The sequence below is a fragment of the Carcharodon carcharias genome, chromosome 2 (genome assembly GCF_017639515.1).
Source record: "Carcharodon carcharias isolate sCarCar2 chromosome 2, sCarCar2.pri, whole genome shotgun sequence".
Classification (NCBI taxonomy): domain Eukaryota; kingdom Metazoa; phylum Chordata; class Chondrichthyes; order Lamniformes; family Lamnidae; genus Carcharodon; species Carcharodon carcharias.
This window is the reverse complement of record NC_054468.1, coordinates 195,188,162-195,209,038: the sequence shown is the minus strand read 5'-3', so window position 1 is coordinate 195,209,038 and position 20,877 is coordinate 195,188,162. Positions and strand designations below refer to the sequence as shown.

The window sequence follows — 20,877 nt, the reverse complement described above, 5'->3', positions numbered from 1 at the left end:
TGGGTGACAGCAAGAATCCTGAGGCTGGGAGTGAGTCGGTTACACAAACCCACCCTTCCCCTCCTCCTCCCACCTCCCCAAAAACGCTATCCACAAAGCAGGCCACATGAGAAGGAAAACCCTGGGCCAAAAGGCAACCCACTTCTAACCCCCATTTATGTCTGAATCCTGCCAAGGCCACCTTAGTGTGTGCCACCAGAAGCGAACGCAAGGTCAGTGTTAGTTAAACCCAACATCATAGTTCAGCCCCACTCCACACCCCTTGCCTGGTGACCTAGGCTTGGAGCCAAGTCTTTCTCTCCAGCTCTGCTTCTTAAAAAAAACAGGGAAAAAGGTTTAAATGTTAGCTCTGTTGCTTGACACTTTTTAAGTAAGTAATCAATTTTACTCATTACCTTCTTTTCCCACAACTATCAATTTATTGTTTTGGCATTGATTTTTTTTTTTGAAATTCATGTTTAATGTTGAGCCAAACCATATATTTCCAGAATTTGGTCATCGGCCCCTTGAGTGTGATAACCATCGAAATGTGGCCCCTCGTGCGAAAAGGTTGGACAAGCCTGGTTTAAGCAGGTGGAGAGATTATGTCCAAAACTTTTGGCAGATATAAAAAGCTTATAGTCTCCTCTATACAGCTATGAGCTACTTAAACAAATAGTTAATCTCAGGATAAAGTGTCTGCAATTATGTTGTTCCTTCCTGCAACATGAACAATTTTTCAAGTAAAATGTTGCAAAATCAAACCCCAGCGAATCAAACAGACACTTGGTCTGGAATTTCTCCAAAAACACTAGTGGATTATGGGATCATGCAAATCACAGTCTCTCCAGCATTTTATAGAAGCATATATTTCAAATTGTTGAAGACCCAACAAGATGTAACACTTCCTTTTCAATTGTGGAGTACCTTTGTTTATAAGGATTACGTTTTCTCAAAAGATAACTGACTGAACGCTCTGTGTTACATCATTACCTTGTTAAAATACAACACCCATGCCCTTATCACTGGCATTAATTGATCTTGAATGGGTGGTTGAAATTTGGAGCAGCCAACACAAGTTCAGTTGTTAAGACAGACTTTAATTTCTAAAGGGCAGTCTGACAAGACTCTGCCCAGACATATTTGACTTCGTTCTTCAATAAGTTTGTTAATGTACTGGTTACTATGCTGAAACTTGGGGCAAACTTCCTGTAAAATCCACAGAAACTGTATCAGAAGTACATCCAATGGTTTTAGGAACAGGCAAGTCCATAATCACAACTTTAGCTTTTCTAAGCAACACTTGAACTTGCCCAACGACATGTCCAAATAAGTGACCTTAGCTTTGGCAAATTAACTTTTCGCCAAATTTATTATTGTCAGCTTTCTGTCATCTCTGGAAGAGTGCATGGAGGTGTTTCATATAGTTTTCCCAAGTGTTGCTGTAGACTAATAATCACCGGCACAGACAACACAGTTCAATAGTCTGTGAATAACTTGATTTGTTAGCTTTTCTTTATTGGTGCATTCTTCATTGCAAAGGGCATCACTTTATATTGGCTGTCTGGGGCTACAAAAGCAGATATTTCATTGGCTTGATCCTTAGGATTCCAACATTCTTAAGTCAATCTCTTTGATAAACCCCAAATTTCCAACTCTATTTTTTTTTTATTCATCCATGGAATGTTTCGCTGGCTAGGCCAGCATTTATTACCCATCCCCAATTGCCCTTGTTCAGAGGGCATTTTAAGAGTCAACGACATTGCTGCGGGTCTGGAGTTACATGTAAGCCAGGCCAGGTAAGGACAGCAAATTTCCTTCCCTAAAGGACATTAATGAACCAGATGGGTTTTTATGACAATCAGCAATGGTTTCATGGTCATCATTAGACTTTTAATTCCAGATTTTTTTAAAATTCAAATCCGCCATGGGATTCGAACTCAGGTCCCCAAAGCATTACCCTGGGTCTCTAAATTACCAGTCTAGTGACAATACCACTAAGCCACTACCTCCCCAGTTGATGCAATCTTCAATTGGTAGTATAGGATAAGAATCAGTTTTAGTTACATCATTCAATAATCAAAATAAAATCTTTGAGTTCCATCAGGTTTTGGTACCAATACAACTAGAGAGCTCCAACTGCTTTGACTCAGTTCAATTACATCATTATTATCCAACATGAAAGTGAGCTTTTCTCTGACTTGAGCCAATTTCTCAGGGGTCAGATGATAAAGATTTTGTTTAATGGCCACATCAACATCATGCACAACGAAAGAAGTTTGTCCTGGTTTCTCTCGACACAGTGACTCATATTCTTTTAGCAACTTGACCATATCACCCCGAGACTCTGCTCGAAAGTAGTGTAATATTTTATCCAAGTCTTTAACACCTCTGTATTAGCTAGTCTGATTAGCCGCTGGGGGGTACAATTTGAAAACTTTCCATCTCTGTCTCACTATCTGAAAGCTCAGATATAACCATATCATTCTTTCCCTTCTTTGCTAATCAAAGTACACTCATTGGTTGATTATCCTCCCTGTCATAATACAGTTGCAGCATATTTATGTGACCTATTTGTTGAGTTCTCCTTCTAGCTCGCATACAAGTAACACAGTTTCTCTCATTAGGTTTCTTTTTAACTGAATGCGTCCCACAAACTCCAGCCTTCAGTTGTTCACCCTATACAGCTAACAGGACCAGTACGTTATCTACAGGTTGAAGAGTGCGTTCTTCAGCTATCTTACCTGTTTGTTTTCTCATCACCTGTTGAGAAACCTTCAAGATGCCCTCAAACAACTACACATGATTTTGGCAGTCTGTCTCAGAATTTGGATGCATAATCTAAGAGAATAATTTCCTCTTCTTGATCCATAAACTTCTCTTCACTAAGTTTAAGGGATCCTCTTACTTTGTTCCCATTGACTAACTCAAAGGGATTGAAACCCAATGACTGATTAATGCAACCCTAATTGCAAACAATAAAAATGAAACTCCTCTATCCCAGTCCCCTGGATATTCAAGGCAAAAGTCTAAGGTTTGATGGCATATTTCCAATGCTCCTTGCGACTGTGGATGATATGCAGTTGATTTAAGTTGTTTTGTTCCTAAACTGCACACAGTTTCCTGGCATACCAATGACATAAAATCTGACCCTTGGTCAGACTGAACCTCTCTGGGCAATTCGCATAAAGTGAATTTACTGAATTACCATCTTTGCTGTAATCTTTCTCCAGGAAATGGCCTCCGAAAACCTTGTGGACAAATTCATGATGGTTAAAGATAATGAAACCTCATTTTGGCTTTAGGTAAAGGTCCAACACAATCCACTATAACCCTACTGAACGATTCATTGAGATATTGGGATCAATGGATCTGGTTTAAATGACGGCTGGGCTCTTCCAAGCATTTGAAATGCATGACATGTCTTGCAAAATTCAACCATGGCCCTATGCAGCAAAAATGTTTCATTGTTTTCACTTGAGTTTTATTCCTAAATGAGCTGCCATCAGAATCGCATGTGTAATCATTAAAATTTCCCTGTGATAACTAGGCTGGGCAACAATTTGATGGACTATGCTCCATTACACATCCCTTCATCTTTGAAGAGCTCTCAATTTGCTCATTAATATATCATTTTTCAGTTAATAACATTCAGGAACCTTTTCGGATTCTTCCTCAGAATAAACTGTCTGAGATAATCACCACAAACCAGTGTTGGCCAGCTGGGTTTCAATTAAATAATATCAATGAAATCAGGCAGCCTCTTTCTTGTCAAGATTTTTATCCTCATCCAAACTCCTAAAAAAAAGTCCTGCCAAACGAATGCCTGAATCATCCCCCCTTTTGGCAGATTTAAGCCTGAGACCTCATTACTGTGCAATCTGGAAACAACCAAGGATATCCCTCCTGCAAAATCTCATTTTCTCTCACTTCACCTGGCTCTTTCGGAGATAACAATATCATATCACCTGGCAAAACATTTGCCAATAAAAATCTACCCCTTCAATTGGCAAACTAGGAACAAATCCTACAGTAACAACTCTCCATACTAAGACAATTTGTAACCTAACTTTATATAAGGGAACAGGTTCATAGCTCCCATAAATAGCCTCTAACAGTACCTTATCTTTCACCAGACTATCTGGAAGACAGATGCCATGTATCATCAGCCACCATCAATGACTGAACTGATCCAGTATCTCTCAAAATATTAATTTATTTGCTGATTTAGAGAAGTGAGGGAATACTTCTCCCCTGGAAACAAAACCTTTACAGCCTTCAGTAACCTGACTCACTTCATCAGTACATCAGGAAGAATTTCGCTAACTATTCTGAGAAACTACATCCAACATTATAGTTGGTTCTGAAGGAACACTTTGCAACCGTACTATTGCTATACTTCTATTACTAATTTATTTCACTGATAGTCTTTTCTAGAGACACCTTAGACATTCCTACAAATGCAACTGATATTCCTTTAAACTTCCAACAATTTGATTTTACATGCCCTAACTTACCGCAGTGAAAACATATGGATTTCTTTACATCTCTTCATCCTTATTAACCATAACAGCCTCAGCCTTCGCCTGAAAGCCATAATCTTTTCCAAATTTCTGATTCCTCCAACTTCCTTGTGGGTTCATAAATGAAGATTGAATGCTCCCTCGCTGTCTATGTGGGATATTATAACTACTGGCTAAAAGTGCAGATATCCTTATTTTAACTCTTTGCAGTCGTCCAAATGAGACCTAATAGCTACTGGAATTTTGTTCCTAAATTCTTCTAGAATAGTGGCTCTCAAATTGTGCATCGCGAACCTCTTAATGTTTAGGGGGTTCGCTGGAAATTCTAATATCTTTTTAAAAATTATAGGCCTCTACAAAGATTGTAACATCTCCCAAAAATAGGGTTCACAGTCCACTTAAAAAAACTAAACCATCAATTTTCAACTAACCAAGTGAACTGCTTTTTAAGTAGTGGCCAATGCTACACATCACAAGGTCAACTGGGAATTATTTTTTAAATAATGCTTACCTGAGTAACCAATCACTTGACTCAGCCAAATTAATAGTTTTATGGCAAAGTTCTGATGTGCAACGACAGATGAATGCATTACTTGAACTTTTAGCGGCTTTGTTTGTCGACTAGTATTCCTCTAGAACAAATCAAACATTGAAAAAATACATTTTCAAGTTACTGAAGGGCAGAGGACAAACACAGCAACCGTTAATTGTTTTCATTAACACCCGTGTACATTTAATTTTAAATTGAGAGGAAAATTCTCACCACTATTACTGTTTTTGCCTGCTCACAAAACTGGAAGTCACCATATCGCACTGATCTACGACCCTGAAAATATCAGAAAATTCAAAGTACTTTACAAACAAAAACTTTCACAACTTGAACTTCAAAAGAAACTCTAGATCAAGAGAGATTATCAGTATAATAAATGAAGCTCAACATATGAGAGAGAGAAAGAAAAAATCATAACTTCAGCTTTTTCAAGCACTTTCTATTACCTATTCCAGAAACTCTCAACAGCCCAAGAACAGTTTGACTGAATAAGTAAGGACTGTACGTGACAAAAAGAAAAAGTATAGAAAATATATCTATAGGCCCATTCATTACTGAATCAAAACTAATCAGCTAAACCGAACCACTAAAATGAAATTAAACAAAAAACAGGGTTTTTTATGCACTCGTTCTGTCAAATTTTGGAAACATGACAAGTTATGCTTCCAGTTGATGCATCATAGCAAAATTAACATATACACATAAACAGTACAATAATGTAGATCTTCAATGTATAAATTCTATAGAGAATTTAGAAATTAGAAGTTTCAAGTATATCCAGTTATGACTGAGTTCTTCTCACTTCCATGTAACTGAACCACGTGTACAGGATTGCAGACAAGCACTTTTAAACATTACTTCTGTCAATTTTTTTTCCAAATCATAACTGTTTTTGGTTAACTTAGAGTATATGTGTAACAAGTGGAAAATATTACAAAAATAACTCACATCTCTATCCACAGTGGTCGCAAAGCTGACAGCTTCCTTCTGTGTACAGTTCACAGCCTTCTGCAAGGTGTAAATCACTTGTTCGTAAGTATGGACTTCATCATTAAATAACATACAATAGTAAGTATCTTCCTTTTCCCTAAAGAGAAGACAATCAGGTACTTAATATTTCCTTCATGGTCTTTGTTGATCAAAACACAAGTACTCCAAAATTAAACTGATTGGCAAAAGAAGCAATGGTGACATGAGGAAAATATTTTTGCACAGCGAGTAGTTCGGATCTGGAATGCACTGCCTGAGAGTGTGGAGGAGGAAGACTCAATCATTATCTTCTAAATGAAATTGAATAATATCTGAAGAGGGAAAAAATGTGCAGAGCTACAGGGAAAAGACATAGGACTGGGACTAGCTAGTTCTTACAGGGAGCCAGCACAGACACAATGGGATGAAGGGCCAGATTCTATGGCTGTAACCATTTCATGATTCTATGAAAGCCACATCTCTAAGTTTAGAAGGGGCACCAAAATACCCAAGTGGTTTTAATGAAAACAGAACACAAAACTGGTCTCCTAAACCTACACCACACACACCAAGCAAAAATAATTTTTCCATCAAGGAAACTGTTATATCTGCAATATTTGAATTGCACATGAATCATGATGGAGGAACAGCTTTTGGTGATAAAATCATAGGCCCCAAGGTGTATTTTATGTAGGATCTTTCCAATGTCAAATGCATCTCACTTGGGGAGAAGTACAGCTCAGAGGCCTTTCAGCTCCCCATGTGAAAAGAAGAATGGAGATCGTTCTTGAGCTTAATTATAAAAACACAATGAGGATCTCACCTCTTGTCTGCCATCTAGAAAATGTCTGCTGAAATTCAGTACATTTGTAGAGAAGTTCAAGCTCCACTCTCATGAGGCTCACAGTAGAAGAGCCCAAGAACATTTACTAATCAGGCACCTAAGTAGACAGATTATTTCATGAGTTTTGTTCTATTCTTTCATGGGATGCGGGCATCATTCACAAGACCAGCATTGATGCCCACCCCTAATTGCCCTCAAGAAAGTGGCAGTGGGGCTGCTTTCTTGAGCCGCTGCAGTCCATCTGGACTAGGGTTACCCATGCCACTGTTAGGAAGAAAGTTCCAGGATTCTGACCCAGCAAGAGTGAATAATAGTTCAAATCAGGATGGCGTGTGGCTTGGCGAGGAACTTGCAGGTGGTGATGCTCCCACGCATCTGTTGTCCTTGCCCTTCGAGGTGATAGAGGTTGCGAGTTTGGAAGGTGCTGTGAAGGAACCTTGACAATTTGCTGCACTGTATCTTGAATATGATGCACACTGCTATTACTATGCATTGGTGGTTAAGGAAGTAATGGTGATGAATGGGCTGCTAAACAAGCAGGCTGCTTTGTCCTGAATGGTGTCGAGCTTCATGAGTGTTGTTGGAGCTGCATTCATCCAGGAAAATGGAGAGTATTCCATCACATTCCTGACTTGTGCCTTATGGATGGCGGAAAGGCTTCTGGAAATCAGGATGAGAGTTACTCATCACAGGTTACCCAGCCTCTGACCTGGTCTTGCAGCCACAGTATTTATATGGCTGGTCGAGTTCAGTTAAACAATGGTAACCGCCAAGGATGTTGAGGGTGGGGGGTTCAGCAATGGCAGCGCAGTTGAACGTCAAGGGAGGAGGGTTAGATTCTCTCTTGTTGGAGATGGTCATTGCTTGGCAGTTATGTGGCACAAATGCTACTTGCCAACTGTCAGCTCAAGCATGAATGTAGTTTAGGTCTTAGTGTATTATGGACACGGACCTCTTCAGTTTCTGAGGGGTTGCCAATGGCACTGAGCAATGACCAGTGAACGTTCCCACTTCTGACCTTATGATGGAGGGAAGGTCATTAATGGGGCAGTGAAAATAGTTGGGTCTGCACTACCCAGGAGAAATCCTGCAGCGATGTTCCAGGGCTGAGATGACTGGTCTCCAGCTACCACAATCATCTTCCTTTGTGCAAAGCAGACTCCAACCAGTGAAGAGTTTTCCCTGATTACCATGCTTCTTGATGCCCACTTCATCAAACGCTGTCTTGATGTCAAGGGCATTCACTCTCACCTCATGTCTTGAGTTCAGCCCTTTTGTTCATGTTTGGACCAAGGTTGTCATGAGATCTGGAGCCAAGTAGCATGTCGGAATCCAAACTGAGCATTTGTGAGTGGGTCACTGACATCGACACCTTCCATCACTTTGCTAATGATCACGAGTAGTTCAGGGTGGCAATTGGCTGAATTGGATTTGTTCTGCTTTTTGTGGACAGGGCATAGCTGGGCAATTTTCCACATTGCTTGGCAGATGCCAGTGTTGTAGCTATGCTGGAACAGCTTAGCTAAGGATGCTGATAGGTATGCAGCACAAATCTTCAGTACTGCTGGAATGTTATGAGCCCATAAGACTTTGTTGCAATCAGTGTCTTCAGGTTTTTCTTGATATGACGTAGAGTGAACTTAATTGACTGAAACCTGACATTTATGATGATGGGGAACAGGAAGAAGCTGAGATGGATCATCCACTTGGCACTTATGTGACCAGAAGGTGCTGATGCTGCCTTCGGGGCCTTACATCCAGGCGATACAATAGCTTGAGGTAGTAGTTCGAGTGCAAACAGAGAAGGGAAAAGTACTATATATTGATCTAGATTGTGGCAGAGGGAAGGGATTGGTGGCGGGGTGGCATGTTCCCACTGCTATCCAGCGTTTTCTTTGAAAAAATCTGATAACTATTAAGTGAAGAAATAATTAGGCTAGGGTGCAATGTCATCCAAAGGGAAAAGCACACCAAAGTTAGCTCAGCTGACATATGGAAAGATATTTGGGTAAGGTGTTGGCAGCAATAATAACAACTGGTATTTATATAATGCAACAAAATATTCCAAGAAGCTTCAAAGAAGCTTTAGAAACTAAGTTCGACAGAGAATTACATCAAGCAATATTAGGGCAGATGGCCAAAAGCTTGTTCAAAGAGGTAGGTTTTAAGGAGCATCTTAAAAGGTCAAAGAGAGTTAGAGAACAGAAAAGGTTTAATGGGGGAGCTCCAGAACTTAAGGCTGAGGCTGTTGAAGCAGAAACACCATTGGTGGAGCGATTAAAATCAAAGACGCTAAAGGGGCCAGGGTTGGAGGAGCGCAAATGGAGGGGTTGGAGGAGCGCAAATAGAGAGGTTGGAGGAGAGCACAGAGATAGGAAGGAGCAAAGTTAGGGAGGGATCCAAAAAAAGGACGAGAACTTTAAAATCAAGGCATTGCCTATCTGGGAGCTAACGCAGGCTCAAGGGTGATGGTTGTGAGTAAGGGCATGGCCAGCAGAATTTTGGGTGACCTAGTTTATGGAGGGTATAATGTGGGAGCCAGCCAGGAGTCTGTTGGAATAGTCAATTTTAGACATAACAAAGGATGAGGACTTCAGCAGTAGATGAACTGAGGCAAGGTGGTGTCAGACAATGTAATGGTGATGGAAATCAGCAGTTTTTATGACAGCATGGAAGTGGTCAAACAAAAACTGCGAACAGTTTGGCTCAGCCTCAGTCAGTTACCAGGGAAAGGGGTGGAACCAGGAGCTGAGGGGAAGGATTTTCAGCAGGATTGAAGACAACAGTTTCGGTCTTCTCAATGTTCATTGGAGGAAATTTCTGTTTATCCAGTAACTCAATTTCAGACAAGCAGGCAGATAACTTAACAGTGGAAAAGTCAAGGGAGGTGGTAGTGGGATAAAACTGGGTGATCATTGGCATATATATAAAAACTGACCATGTTTTCAGGAACCAAGCCTTGGAATTCTCATGAAAGGTAGGTTAAAGAAAAAAAAAAACTGAAAATAATGACTTCCTTTACATTCTGCACTTATTCTGCTAGCACACAGGGCTCTCCAAATTAGACCCTTCAACACAAGCTAATGAAAATGTCAATTATTTTAAAGTGCAACACTAAGCCCCATGCAACCTGAAATTGAATTTTAAACAGCCATTAATACAAAATATAATTCCTCTCAGCCTTGGTGTCTTACAAGAAAGAAAAAAACAACTTGTAAGGTGGAGGATGCAGTGTGGGGGTGTGGGGGACATGTTTTCTTTCAGAACTTTAAGGACACATCAACCAGCAAAATGGAAATTTCTACAGGTTATACCAGAAACAAACAAAATAGGGGAATTGTGGTGGTACAGAGGAAGAAAATGCAGAAGAGACAAAAAAAAGGCAAAAATTTTCAACCGAGTTTTTTTAAGGAAATCTGCATCAATTTACAACCACTTGTCTCCATAATTATCCATTGTAACATTCATTATTCATACTTACGGAGGTTCTAAACCAGAAGGTAGTCTATCTTCCTCCACCCACGTCAGCATATCTACAGCATATTTGAATGCAATTGCAAAAATGTTATAGGCACGTCCAACCATATCCTCAGATAAATGTGCCAGTGGATCCTAGGAAAATAACAGCGAATTAAGGCTCAACACAATCACAACACAACCACAACAGAAGAAAGCCCAATGACAAGCAATCTACACGAAAGTGAACTAAACAGCAGTATAACAACTACAAGAGCAGGGAGGTTACGATGGAGCTGTACAAAACGTTAGTTAGGCCACATCTGGAGTAGTGTGTGCCGTTTTGGTTGCCACACTATAGGAAGGATGTGATTGCACTTGAGAGGGTGCAGGGCAGATTCACCAGGATTTTGCCTGGGCTGGAGCGTTTCAACTATGAAGAGAGACTAGATAGGCTGATGTTGTTTTCCTTAGAGCAGGGAAGGCTGAGGGGGGGCCTGATTGAGGTGCACAAAATTATGAGGGGCATAAATAGGAAGAAGCTTTTCCCCTTGTGGAGGGGTCAATAACCAGGGGACATACATTAAGCTAATGGGCAGGAGGTTTGGAGGGAATTTGAGGAAACATTTTTCACCCAGAAGCTGGGGGGGTATCTGGAACTCATTGCCTGAAAGGGTGGTAGAGGCAGGAACCCTCAAAATTTAGTAGTATTTAGAATAACACTTGAAATGCCTTAGCATACAAGGCTAGGGGCCAAGTGCTGGGAAATGGGATCAGAGTAGATAGGGGCTTGATGACTGGCCCAGGCACGATAGGCCGAAGGGCCTCTTTCTGTGCTGTAAAACTCTATGACTCGATGAACTATAACATGCAGGGATCTGCAACTAAGCAACAGAAACAATTTACTCACAACTGATTTGTATCTCAGATGTGGCTACTTTAATCTATCAAATAAATGACAGGTGTGGTTGGTTTCCAATCAGGTTATAAAGTGGAGCTCCTCCCAGCACCAGAGCACTTACTCAGTCCTTTCAGAGGGCAAGGAGGAAACCGTCTCGACAGTTTCACCAATTGCCTTAATAAGTCAGGAGTGAGGCCATTCGTTTGAATATCCTATAATTTAATACCCATTCATTACAACTTCAAAACAGAAGCATCTATGTCACCTATAGCAAGACAAGCACAAGTGTTGGGCTGACCAGAGGCTTACACCATCCAAGTACTGGTCAATAACGAGTGCGAGAAATAGATATAAACATACCAAATAGGACCAGGAGTAGGCCACTGGGCTCCTTGAGCCTGCTGCGCCATTCAATAAGATCACGACTGATCTGATTTTAACCTGTACTCCACATTCCTGCTTACCCCCGATAATCTTTCATCCCCTTATCAAGAATCTATCTAGCTCTGCCTTCAAAATACTCAAAGACTCTGCCTCCACGCTAAAGAAATAACCAGATCTTCATTTTGGAAACTGTGCTGCACAGTGTAATATTTACACCCCTGTTCAAGAAATTGAAGGGGAAATACCATGAAATGTTAGGCCATTTACTCTCACCATGGTTGTATGTCAATCTTCAAGAATCTATAATATGGAATGAAATTTGTGAAGAAGTGGAAAGGTATGGGCTAATCAGGCAAAATCAGTTAGGATCTGTAACAGGTAGGTCATGTTTGACTACATGGCAATTGACTTTTTTTGCTAAAAACACAATATGTAAATAAAGGGACATAAGTGGACATATATATAGGTTTACAAAAGACAAGATGCCTTACAAGACTCATGCTACAAATATTAAGGTAGATAGTTTGAGAGAGAAGTAAGCCATATCGATGGAGATGGCTTGGGGAAAGAGAATTAAGAGTGGTGATAAATTAGTCTTTAGCTTCTTGGAGGGATGTGGCTTATTCAGTGCCCCAGAGATCTGAGTTGGAATTTCTCATTTTCAATATATATAAGTAACTTAGACAGAGGCACATAAGAAATGTCAAAAATTGTTGATGCCAAAGTAGGGCAATCTGCAACAAGTATTCCTAAGACTGCACAATGACATAAATAGGTTAATGAGTGAACAGATAGATACCAGATGCAGTTCAATGCAGAGAAATGTGAATTAACATATTTTAGGAAATGCAGTAATAGAAATTAAAGCCTCATGTTAAGATTCTTACCAAAACTCTGTTGGATAAGACACTGGTTCAGCCACAATTGACTGAAATACAGAAATACAATGAGCGACATGGAAAGCAAACAGCTAAAATTCATGAGAATTTCACCAGAAATGAAGGGAATGAAAAACTGGGGTCTTGGCAAGAATTAAGAAAATTGAGGGCCTAACAGAAGTTGTCAAAATTATGAAAGGTTTTGGAGCCAGCAGTACAATATTGTTTCTATAGGTGTTTGAATAAATATTAATGAGGAGAAAGACTCAATTTTTATTGCAAAATTGAAGGGGAAACAGAAGAAATTGTTACACAAAGAGGGTGATGAGAACCAAACAGCTACTGAGACAGAGTGCAACAAAATTTTAAAGGAAATTTAATAAATGAAATAAAAAGATTAGAAAATTTAAAGAAATAAAATAGCAATATGAGAATTAGTGCCTGCGCAATTCATGAGGCTGATTCTGTCCCGTTATTTACTGAACTGTATAATCTTCCGTATAATACATACATTACACTCTAGTCCATTCGACTATTATGTACTGTGTTTACAACTTAAGGATGTATAAGTAAATCTTTTTTGAAAATGCGCTTTTTTCCTTTTTCCAATTAGTTGCTTAATCTGAGAAAAAATTACTGCAACCTTAAAGGGATTACAGTACAAACTGTGAGGGCAGTGAAACATCAGAGTAAATTTCAGAAACAGAACCATGTGGCATAAATTTAATTCCAAAGGACGTTCTCAAAGTAACATCTAGAACATATGAGGAAATACTATGATAACAGTAGATATAACAGCATAGAGTCTATATCACTAGACTAGTAATCCAGAGGCCAGGACTAATAATCTACTACAAAAACAAATTTTACCCAGGTGGTTTGAGAATTTGAATTCTGCTAAAAAAAAAATCTGGAAATGTAAAGCTGATATCAGTAGATGTGATCATAAAGCTGTTGGATCATCTTAAAAGCTCAATTGGTTCGCTGTTGAACTTTCAGGTAAGAAATTTGCCATCCTTACCCGATTTGGCCCACGCCAACATGGTTAACTCTTAATTAACCTCAGAAATGGTCCAGCAAGATAATGGGTAAAGGCCAATAATTCTGGCTTTTCCAGTAATGCCCACATCCCAAGAATGAATATTAAAAAAACTACAAAAGATACAATTAGCAATGTAATTTTAAATAACTGATCAAGAAAATATACCTCCTCCATTGCTCCTGAGACAGTAGGTTTATGTTTCAGACAATATGGGCCTTGTTTCCAAGCTTCTGTGTCTCCACAATCACAGAAACCCCCTCCACCTGAAGTAGTCATCTGGATTAAAAACAAGCAGTGTCATATTAAAATACAAATCCCAATTACAGCAGATTAGGGATGCAATTCAAAGGAGAAAATGTGTTATGCCTGAAGAATGTTGTTATGCAATTGCAAACAAGCTGGTCACATTCACATATTTTGGACTTAGTTATCAACATTTAAAATGTTGTATTATTTGAGGTGTCAAAATGTGAACAGCTTTGCTCACGAATCATATAAGCCCCTTCTGCCAAATGCAACAAAACATAATTTTATTCAATGTAAATTAAAACAAATATTTAGTCAGTACCTCCAACTAAGTAGTCTAAATTTCCTAGGAGTGACAGAGCTGGATTGCCACTCTGCTCCTAGTTTCTTATCTGGAAATCCAGCTGCTCTTTTCTTGCTTGACCTTCCAGCTCAGGCCTGTTGAGAAGTGTCGAGTGCAGCACATTCTTGAGATCTTGTGTCAAGGCTGGAGAGTCAAGGGTAAGGAAGCCATGCCCCCTTTTGGAGGGGTTGAGTAGCCAGTGGCAGGGGTCAGGTGGCCAGTCGGGAGGGTGGGAGTCCCATGGAGAGTTAGGGCAGTACTATAGTTACCGATGAGTTCGAAGTGGTTTTAATTCTCACTTTCCCTGGCTAAGTATTCTGGTAAGACATTTGGAACCATTTGGAAATTTGTGGAGTAGGATGCAGATTTGCAGAACTCTGGATTTGTTGAAAATTACGTAGAGTTGTGAGACGTGCAAAAATGCATTGGAAAAGCTGACAACGGCAGCAGCAGAGTGGAGGTGATGTACAAATGGGTATACAGAAATGCCAAATGGCAGGAGTCCACAATTTATAATATCAAGAAACAAAATTAGCATGTATACTCGAGTATTAGTCAATCTCATGTAAAAGTCAACCCTCAGCTTTCAGCCAAAAAATGCTAACTCATTCTACTTATCTCCTGCAGGAACTTTCTCTCCTGACCCTGCCGCTCGCTGCTTTCTCACCCAAACCCTCACTGTGAGCGAGAGTTCAGGAGAGGGACGGAGAAAGGGAGGAGGCGAGAGAAAGGAGCTACAAGTGGAAGACAGTCTCAGGGAGTGGAACAGAATGCTACAAAATGGCACCGATTTGGTCAGCAACACTCCTTTGGCCCCGGTGCAAAATAAACAGAAAAGTGAAAGCCCTCAAGTGCATAATCATACTCAAGAACATGTATGGATTTAACCCCTTGAAAACATTACTTGTGTATAAGTCAACCCCCTAACTTTTTGCCTCAAATTTGGGCTTAAGACGCCAACTTTTACATGGATATATATGGTACATTTTATTTCAATATTGGCTATGAAGGAATTCCACTTATTTTCATTATCAAGCAAGAGCAATATGGTACATATAAGATTTTAAAAGGATTTGGGCAGGTAATCATGATACTTCCTTAATTTTTTGTGTGAAAGCATCAATTTATGCTGAAATACACTGACACCCTGCTAGTACTTTGTAGCAAAAGCCCATTCTTTTGCATGTTTCCAGGTCATTCCGCTGTATGATCTATGGGCAGCAATGAAGGGCAGGAACCCTGGCATCTTCCTCCCTCCTCCAGCAACAAGAACATACAAGCCATTATAATTTCCATTTCATTGGATCTGTCATTTAGGCACATCAGCACAAGTCGGCAATCAAAGGATGCCATAGTACCCATCCATATAATACAGTTAGTTACTAAGCCATCAAGGAAAAATTAAATTTCTGTTTTTATGTTGAGACAATGGAACGTTTATGCTCAATGTGTGTTTGCTGACCCAACAAGATGCAAACAAAAACAAAGCAAGAGTAATAGTAATTAAAACAACCTACCCTATATCGATGCGCTCTGTGTACACTGGCCAAGAAGCATTCCATGCAAAGCACACAGGTTGGATCTACTGCACAATCCCTTTAATAAAGAAGCAAAAAGGTTCATATTATGCTTGGATATCATGTGCTTTTTGTATAAAATGAGATTTTTCTCCCCCTCAGAATGAACCTTAGCTGAGCTTATGGGAGAAATATTAAAAAATCTCTTTGTATTATTTAAACATAACCTCTAGAAATTCATTCATAGATCACACAGTATCGAGCGTTCCAGGCTCCCAGTGGACAAGTTAGTGGAAGGCATCGATAATTGGGGATTTTCTTCCTTTTTAAAATAAAATGTCAAATAAGATGTTATAGTGTAACAACATTAAGAATCCTTTTCCTGCACTCCTACCAGATAGAAATTACCAATAAATATAAATTTCTGATAAAACTCTCCAGAGGAAGAATTAAAGTAACAACACCATACTGGAGTACAGTTCCAAGGACACCAGTCATCCTGTGGTATTTTGCCCAAGTGACCACAGTTTACATACAGACCTTGACACCCCTTTTCTCCAATTTTTTTTCTTACGAACATACAAATTAGGAGCAGTAGGCCACTTGGCCCCTGCTCTGCCATTTAATAAGATAATGGCTGATCTGTTCGTAACCTCAATTCCACATTCCCATCTACCCCTACAACCTTTCACCCCCTTGCTCATCAAGAATCTATCTACCTCTGGCTCTGCTTCCACCGCCTTTTGAGGAAGAGAGTTCACAGCCCTCAGGAAAAAATTCTCATCTCTATCTTAAATGGGCAAACCCTCATTTTTAAACAGTATCCCTAGTTGTAGATTCTCCCACAAGTGGAAACATCCTCTTCACATCCAGCTTGTCAAGACCCCTCAGGATCTTCTATGTTTCAATCAGGTTGCCTCCTACTCTTCCAAACTCCAATGGATACAAGCCTAGCCTGTCTAACCTTTCCTCGTAAGACAACTCACCCATTCCTGGATAAGAATTCCTAGTCTAGGATACCTTTTCTGAAATGCTTACAATGCATTTACATCCTTCCTTAAATAAGGAGAACAATACTGTACACAGTACTCCAGATGTGGTCTCACCAATGCCCTATATAACTGAAGCACAACCTCCCTACGCTCAATTCCCCTCGCAATAAATGATAATATTCTATTAGCTTTCCTAATTACTGTACCTGCAAACTAACCTTTTGCGATTCATGCACGAGGACACCTAGAACCTTCTGCGTCTTAGAGATCTGCATCTCTCACCAATTAGATAATAATGTTTCTTTTCCTTTCCCTGCCAAAATGGACAATTTCACATTTTCCCACATTATACTCCATTTGCCAGGTATTTGCTCACTCACTTAACCTATCTATATCCCTTTGTTGCCTTCTTATGCCCTCCTCACATCTTACTTTCCCACCTATCTTTGTATCATCAGCAAATTTAGCAACCATACCTTCAGTCCCTTCATCCAAGTCACTTATATATTTACATACTCACAACCAGAAAAAGATCCTTTTATGCCTACCCTCTGTTTGCTATGAGCTAGCCAATCTTCTTTCCATGTCAATATGTTACCCACTACACTCTGAGTTTTTATTTTCCGTAATAACCCTTGATGTGGCACCTTACCAAATGCCTTCTGGAAATCTAAGTACAGTACATCCACCGGTTCCCCCTTATCCACAGCATATGCTACTTCTTGAAAGAACTCCAATAAAGTGGTTAAACTGGATAAAGTGGATAAAATTGATTTCCCTTCCACAAAACCATGTTGATTCTGCCTGATGACCTTGAATTTTTCCAACTGCCCTGCTATAATCTCTTTAATATTAGCTTCAAATATTTTTCCTATGACACATGTTAAGCTAACTGGTCTGAAGTTTCCTGTTTTCTGCTCCCTCACTTTTTGAATCAATTGAGTTAAATTTGCGAATTTCCAATCTATTGGAACATTCCCCAAATCTAGTGAATTCCGGAAAATCAAGCCAACACACCGATATCTCACTAGCCGCTTCTTTTAAGACCCTAGGATGAAGCCCGTTAGGGCCCGGGGACTTGTCAGCCCACAGCTCCAACAATTTGCTTCACCACTTCCCTGGTGTTTCTAGTTTTCTTGAGTTCCTCCCTTCCATTTCCTGATTTACAGCTATTTCTGGGATGTTGCTTATATCTTCTATAGTGAAAACTGATGCAAAATACCTGTTCAATTCATCTGCCATCTCCTTATTTTCCATTATTATTTCTCCAGACTCATTTTCTATAGGATCAATGCTCACTATGTTAACTCTTCTTTAGCTATAGAAACTCTTAGTGCCTGAGTTTATATTTTTTGTTAGATTTCTCTCATACTATAACTTTTCCTTCCTTATCAATCTGTTAATCATTCTTTGCAGTTTTTTATATCAACTAATCTTCTGACCTGCCTCCCAGCTTTGCACAATTATATGCCTTTTCTTTAAGTTTGATATTATCTTTAACTTTAGTTAACCACGGATGGTGGGTATTTTACATTTTATACCAGCTTAAGTGAAATTTAATTTGCCATTCATTTTCTCATGTATATATTTTGCTCAACTCATGTTGCTAGCTCAGATCTTCCAGTCAGCAATGAGGCCAAGGCACCTGCCACTGACCGTGATTTAAACTGCGGTCTTACCTTTTTTGGGTTGGAGCTTTAGGGGCTTCTTGTCCTAGCTGCAGGACACAGCCATCCTCAAAAACAGCCATGAGGGATACTGGTGAGATGCAAAGGCATGGAGGCCATGCCCCATTTGATCTCAGCAGCACTCTTGAAGTCTAGCAAGCCTCCAGTGTTATGGTGAGTTTTTTGAAGTTCTGAAGCATTGGTTTAAAACTATTTTTAATCTTTCAAAGGCTTTTAATTGTTTTAATGAGTTTTTATAACCTTTAATATTATGTCAGTAAACATGGAAAAGTCTTGAAATTAATTTTAGGAAGCAGAGTGCTTAAAATGAAATAAATGCTAAAGTACATTTTACAATAAGTGTGGCCCTCTAAGGTAAGTAACAAGTTCTAAATCTTTTAAACACTTCCAATTGCTTTTGTATGTCTTCATTTTAGACAGCTGCTGAGATTAACATTTCTGAAGTTAAATTGTCCCTTTGGTGAATTTTTGGGCTCTTGGATGCATTCCAGCATTTAAATTTGTTTAAAAATGCACAGCTGCTAGTAAGTCAAACTGCTTATTTGGGGCTCTTGGGTGCATTCCAGCTTTTCTAATAGGTGTGGGGAGGTAGGGGTGTTAATTGTTCAGCAAGTTAACTTTTAAATACAGTTTGAGGCCTTTCTGATTCAAGTCAGAAAACACCTTTTGAATGATTTCAGGAAATGAGTAGTGACACTTTGTTATGGGCTTGACTTTCTAGACAGGTTTCTCATTAGAAACATCAAACTTTAGTTACAGACTTCAACAGCAGTTACATGCTTTCATCAAGCTCCATAACTAGAAGAACTCCTACTCTAACGTTCCCCACGCTTAGAGCCGATTCGTTCACATTGTCACGTGATACTATACAACACAAGTCTTAAAGTTACAATTACTACATTCCTCCCCCTTTAAACTTTTTTGTAGTTTGTATTTACAAGGATATCTACCATCATCATGACATTATAAATATATACACGGACTATGAAATTATAAAGCTGTCTCTCAGGTGGTTTCCTGATCCGGGTAGAACATCGTAGCTCCACAACTGTCGAACCTCTTACAGAGTCCACATTATCTGGAACCATAGCAACATCAGCTACCTCTTTAGGCACAGGCAGTTCAGTGTTATGCACTCCGATAGAGACATCTGATATGTCTATCCTTGGTTGATCAATCATAATGGGGACCATGGATTCTACAAATGGTTACAGGTGGAACATTATTTTCTTGGGGTTTCTCCCTTCTTCTCAAATGATCCACATGTCTTGCTGGTGATCTGGCCCTCCACATCTATGTGGTACGACAGGGGTCTGGTGACAGAAACTATTACACCAGGAAACCAACTTGATCCACCACCGGAGTTTCGTACGTATACTGCTTCACCAACAGTAAATTCTCGCTTACGACTATGCAAATCAGGAGTCACTTTTTGACTCCCTTGACTTTTTTCCACCTTCCCCTCCAAATTGGGAAGTACCAGGCTTAATCTTGTTTGAAGGCGTTGCTTCATAAATAACTCTGAAGGTGTTGAACCTGTAGTTGTGTGTGTGTGTGTGTGCGTGCGTGTGTGTGTCGGGGGAGGGGTGTTCTACAGTGAAACAGGAAATATGAAAATTTAGTTTCCAATGATCCTCCTGATAATTTTTTCATCTCAGCTTTAAAAGTCTGCATTGCTCTCTCAGCTAATCCTTTAGACGACGTGTGTGTTACAAAAGTACAATAGTTCTCATAATATTTTTCTGGTTTGTTGTAAAGTGTGTCTATGGGTGAGAGTGTAGATGGTTCTGTCTGAGGGATTTAAAAGGCCAGGACCTTTTTCACATTTGAGAAAGGGTACTCACAAATCAAGGAAGATGGATCATTTATTTTCAGTTAAAAAATTCCATCAATATTTACATGGCCGACACTTTACAATTAGTGTCAAGCCGCAAACCGCTCTTGGGTCTGTTCGGTGAAGAAAAGGCTATCCCTCCCATAGCTTCTGCACAAATTCAAAGATGGGCAAGGGATAACGTCAGACCTGATTTTTCCTCATCGCCAGTTTGTTATGGGCTTGATTTTCCAGGCAGGTTTCTCATCAGGAACATCGAACTTTATTTACCGGCTGCAGCAGCAGCAGTTACATACTTCCATCAAGCTGCGCAACAAGGACAACAACTCCCTCTCTAAGGTTCCTGGTGCTCAGAGCCGATTCATTCACATTGCCACATGATACTATACAACAGAATAAGTCTTAAAGCTCCAGTCACTACATTCCTTAAAGCTACAATTACTACACACTACAGAGTCTAGAACATGCCTATTTGAGACAGTGTGGTAGTTTGAATCCACAGATGGAGTCAAGTGACTCAAGACAGCCATCTTTTGCAGCATTTTAATGTCTTTTTTAAAAATAAAAAGTCAGATCCAAAAGATTCCACAAAGGTTACAGTTCATGTTTGAAAGTTATGAGCAGGACATGCCTTTACTGGGCATGACACAAGATATTCACACCTGTTAATCACCTATCTGGATCACTAATGCGCTTTAGAGAAGGAAGTCTGCCATCCTTACCTGATCTGG

At 39.7% G+C, this 20,877-nt stretch overlaps 1 protein-coding gene across 2 annotated transcripts in view; it reads right to left on the bottom strand.

The window, feature by feature from the left end:
* Positions 1-20,877, bottom strand: part of ubr2 (ubiquitin protein ligase E3 component n-recognin 2) — a 141,609-nt gene that overhangs the window by 94,155 nt on the left and 26,577 nt on the right. For both annotated transcript variants that reach the window (XM_041215180.1, XM_041215188.1), the window contains exons 3-8: positions 15,633-15,711; positions 13,692-13,802; positions 10,347-10,477; positions 6,001-6,139; positions 5,266-5,328; positions 5,014-5,134 (exon numbers count right to left, since the gene is read on the bottom strand). In XM_041215180.1, the coding sequence (XP_041071114.1) occupies positions 5,014-5,134; positions 5,266-5,328; positions 6,001-6,139; positions 10,347-10,477; positions 13,692-13,802; positions 15,633-15,711 (644 nt within the window). The remainder of the gene's footprint in view (positions 1-5,013; positions 5,135-5,265; positions 5,329-6,000; positions 6,140-10,346; positions 10,478-13,691; positions 13,803-15,632; positions 15,712-20,877) is intronic.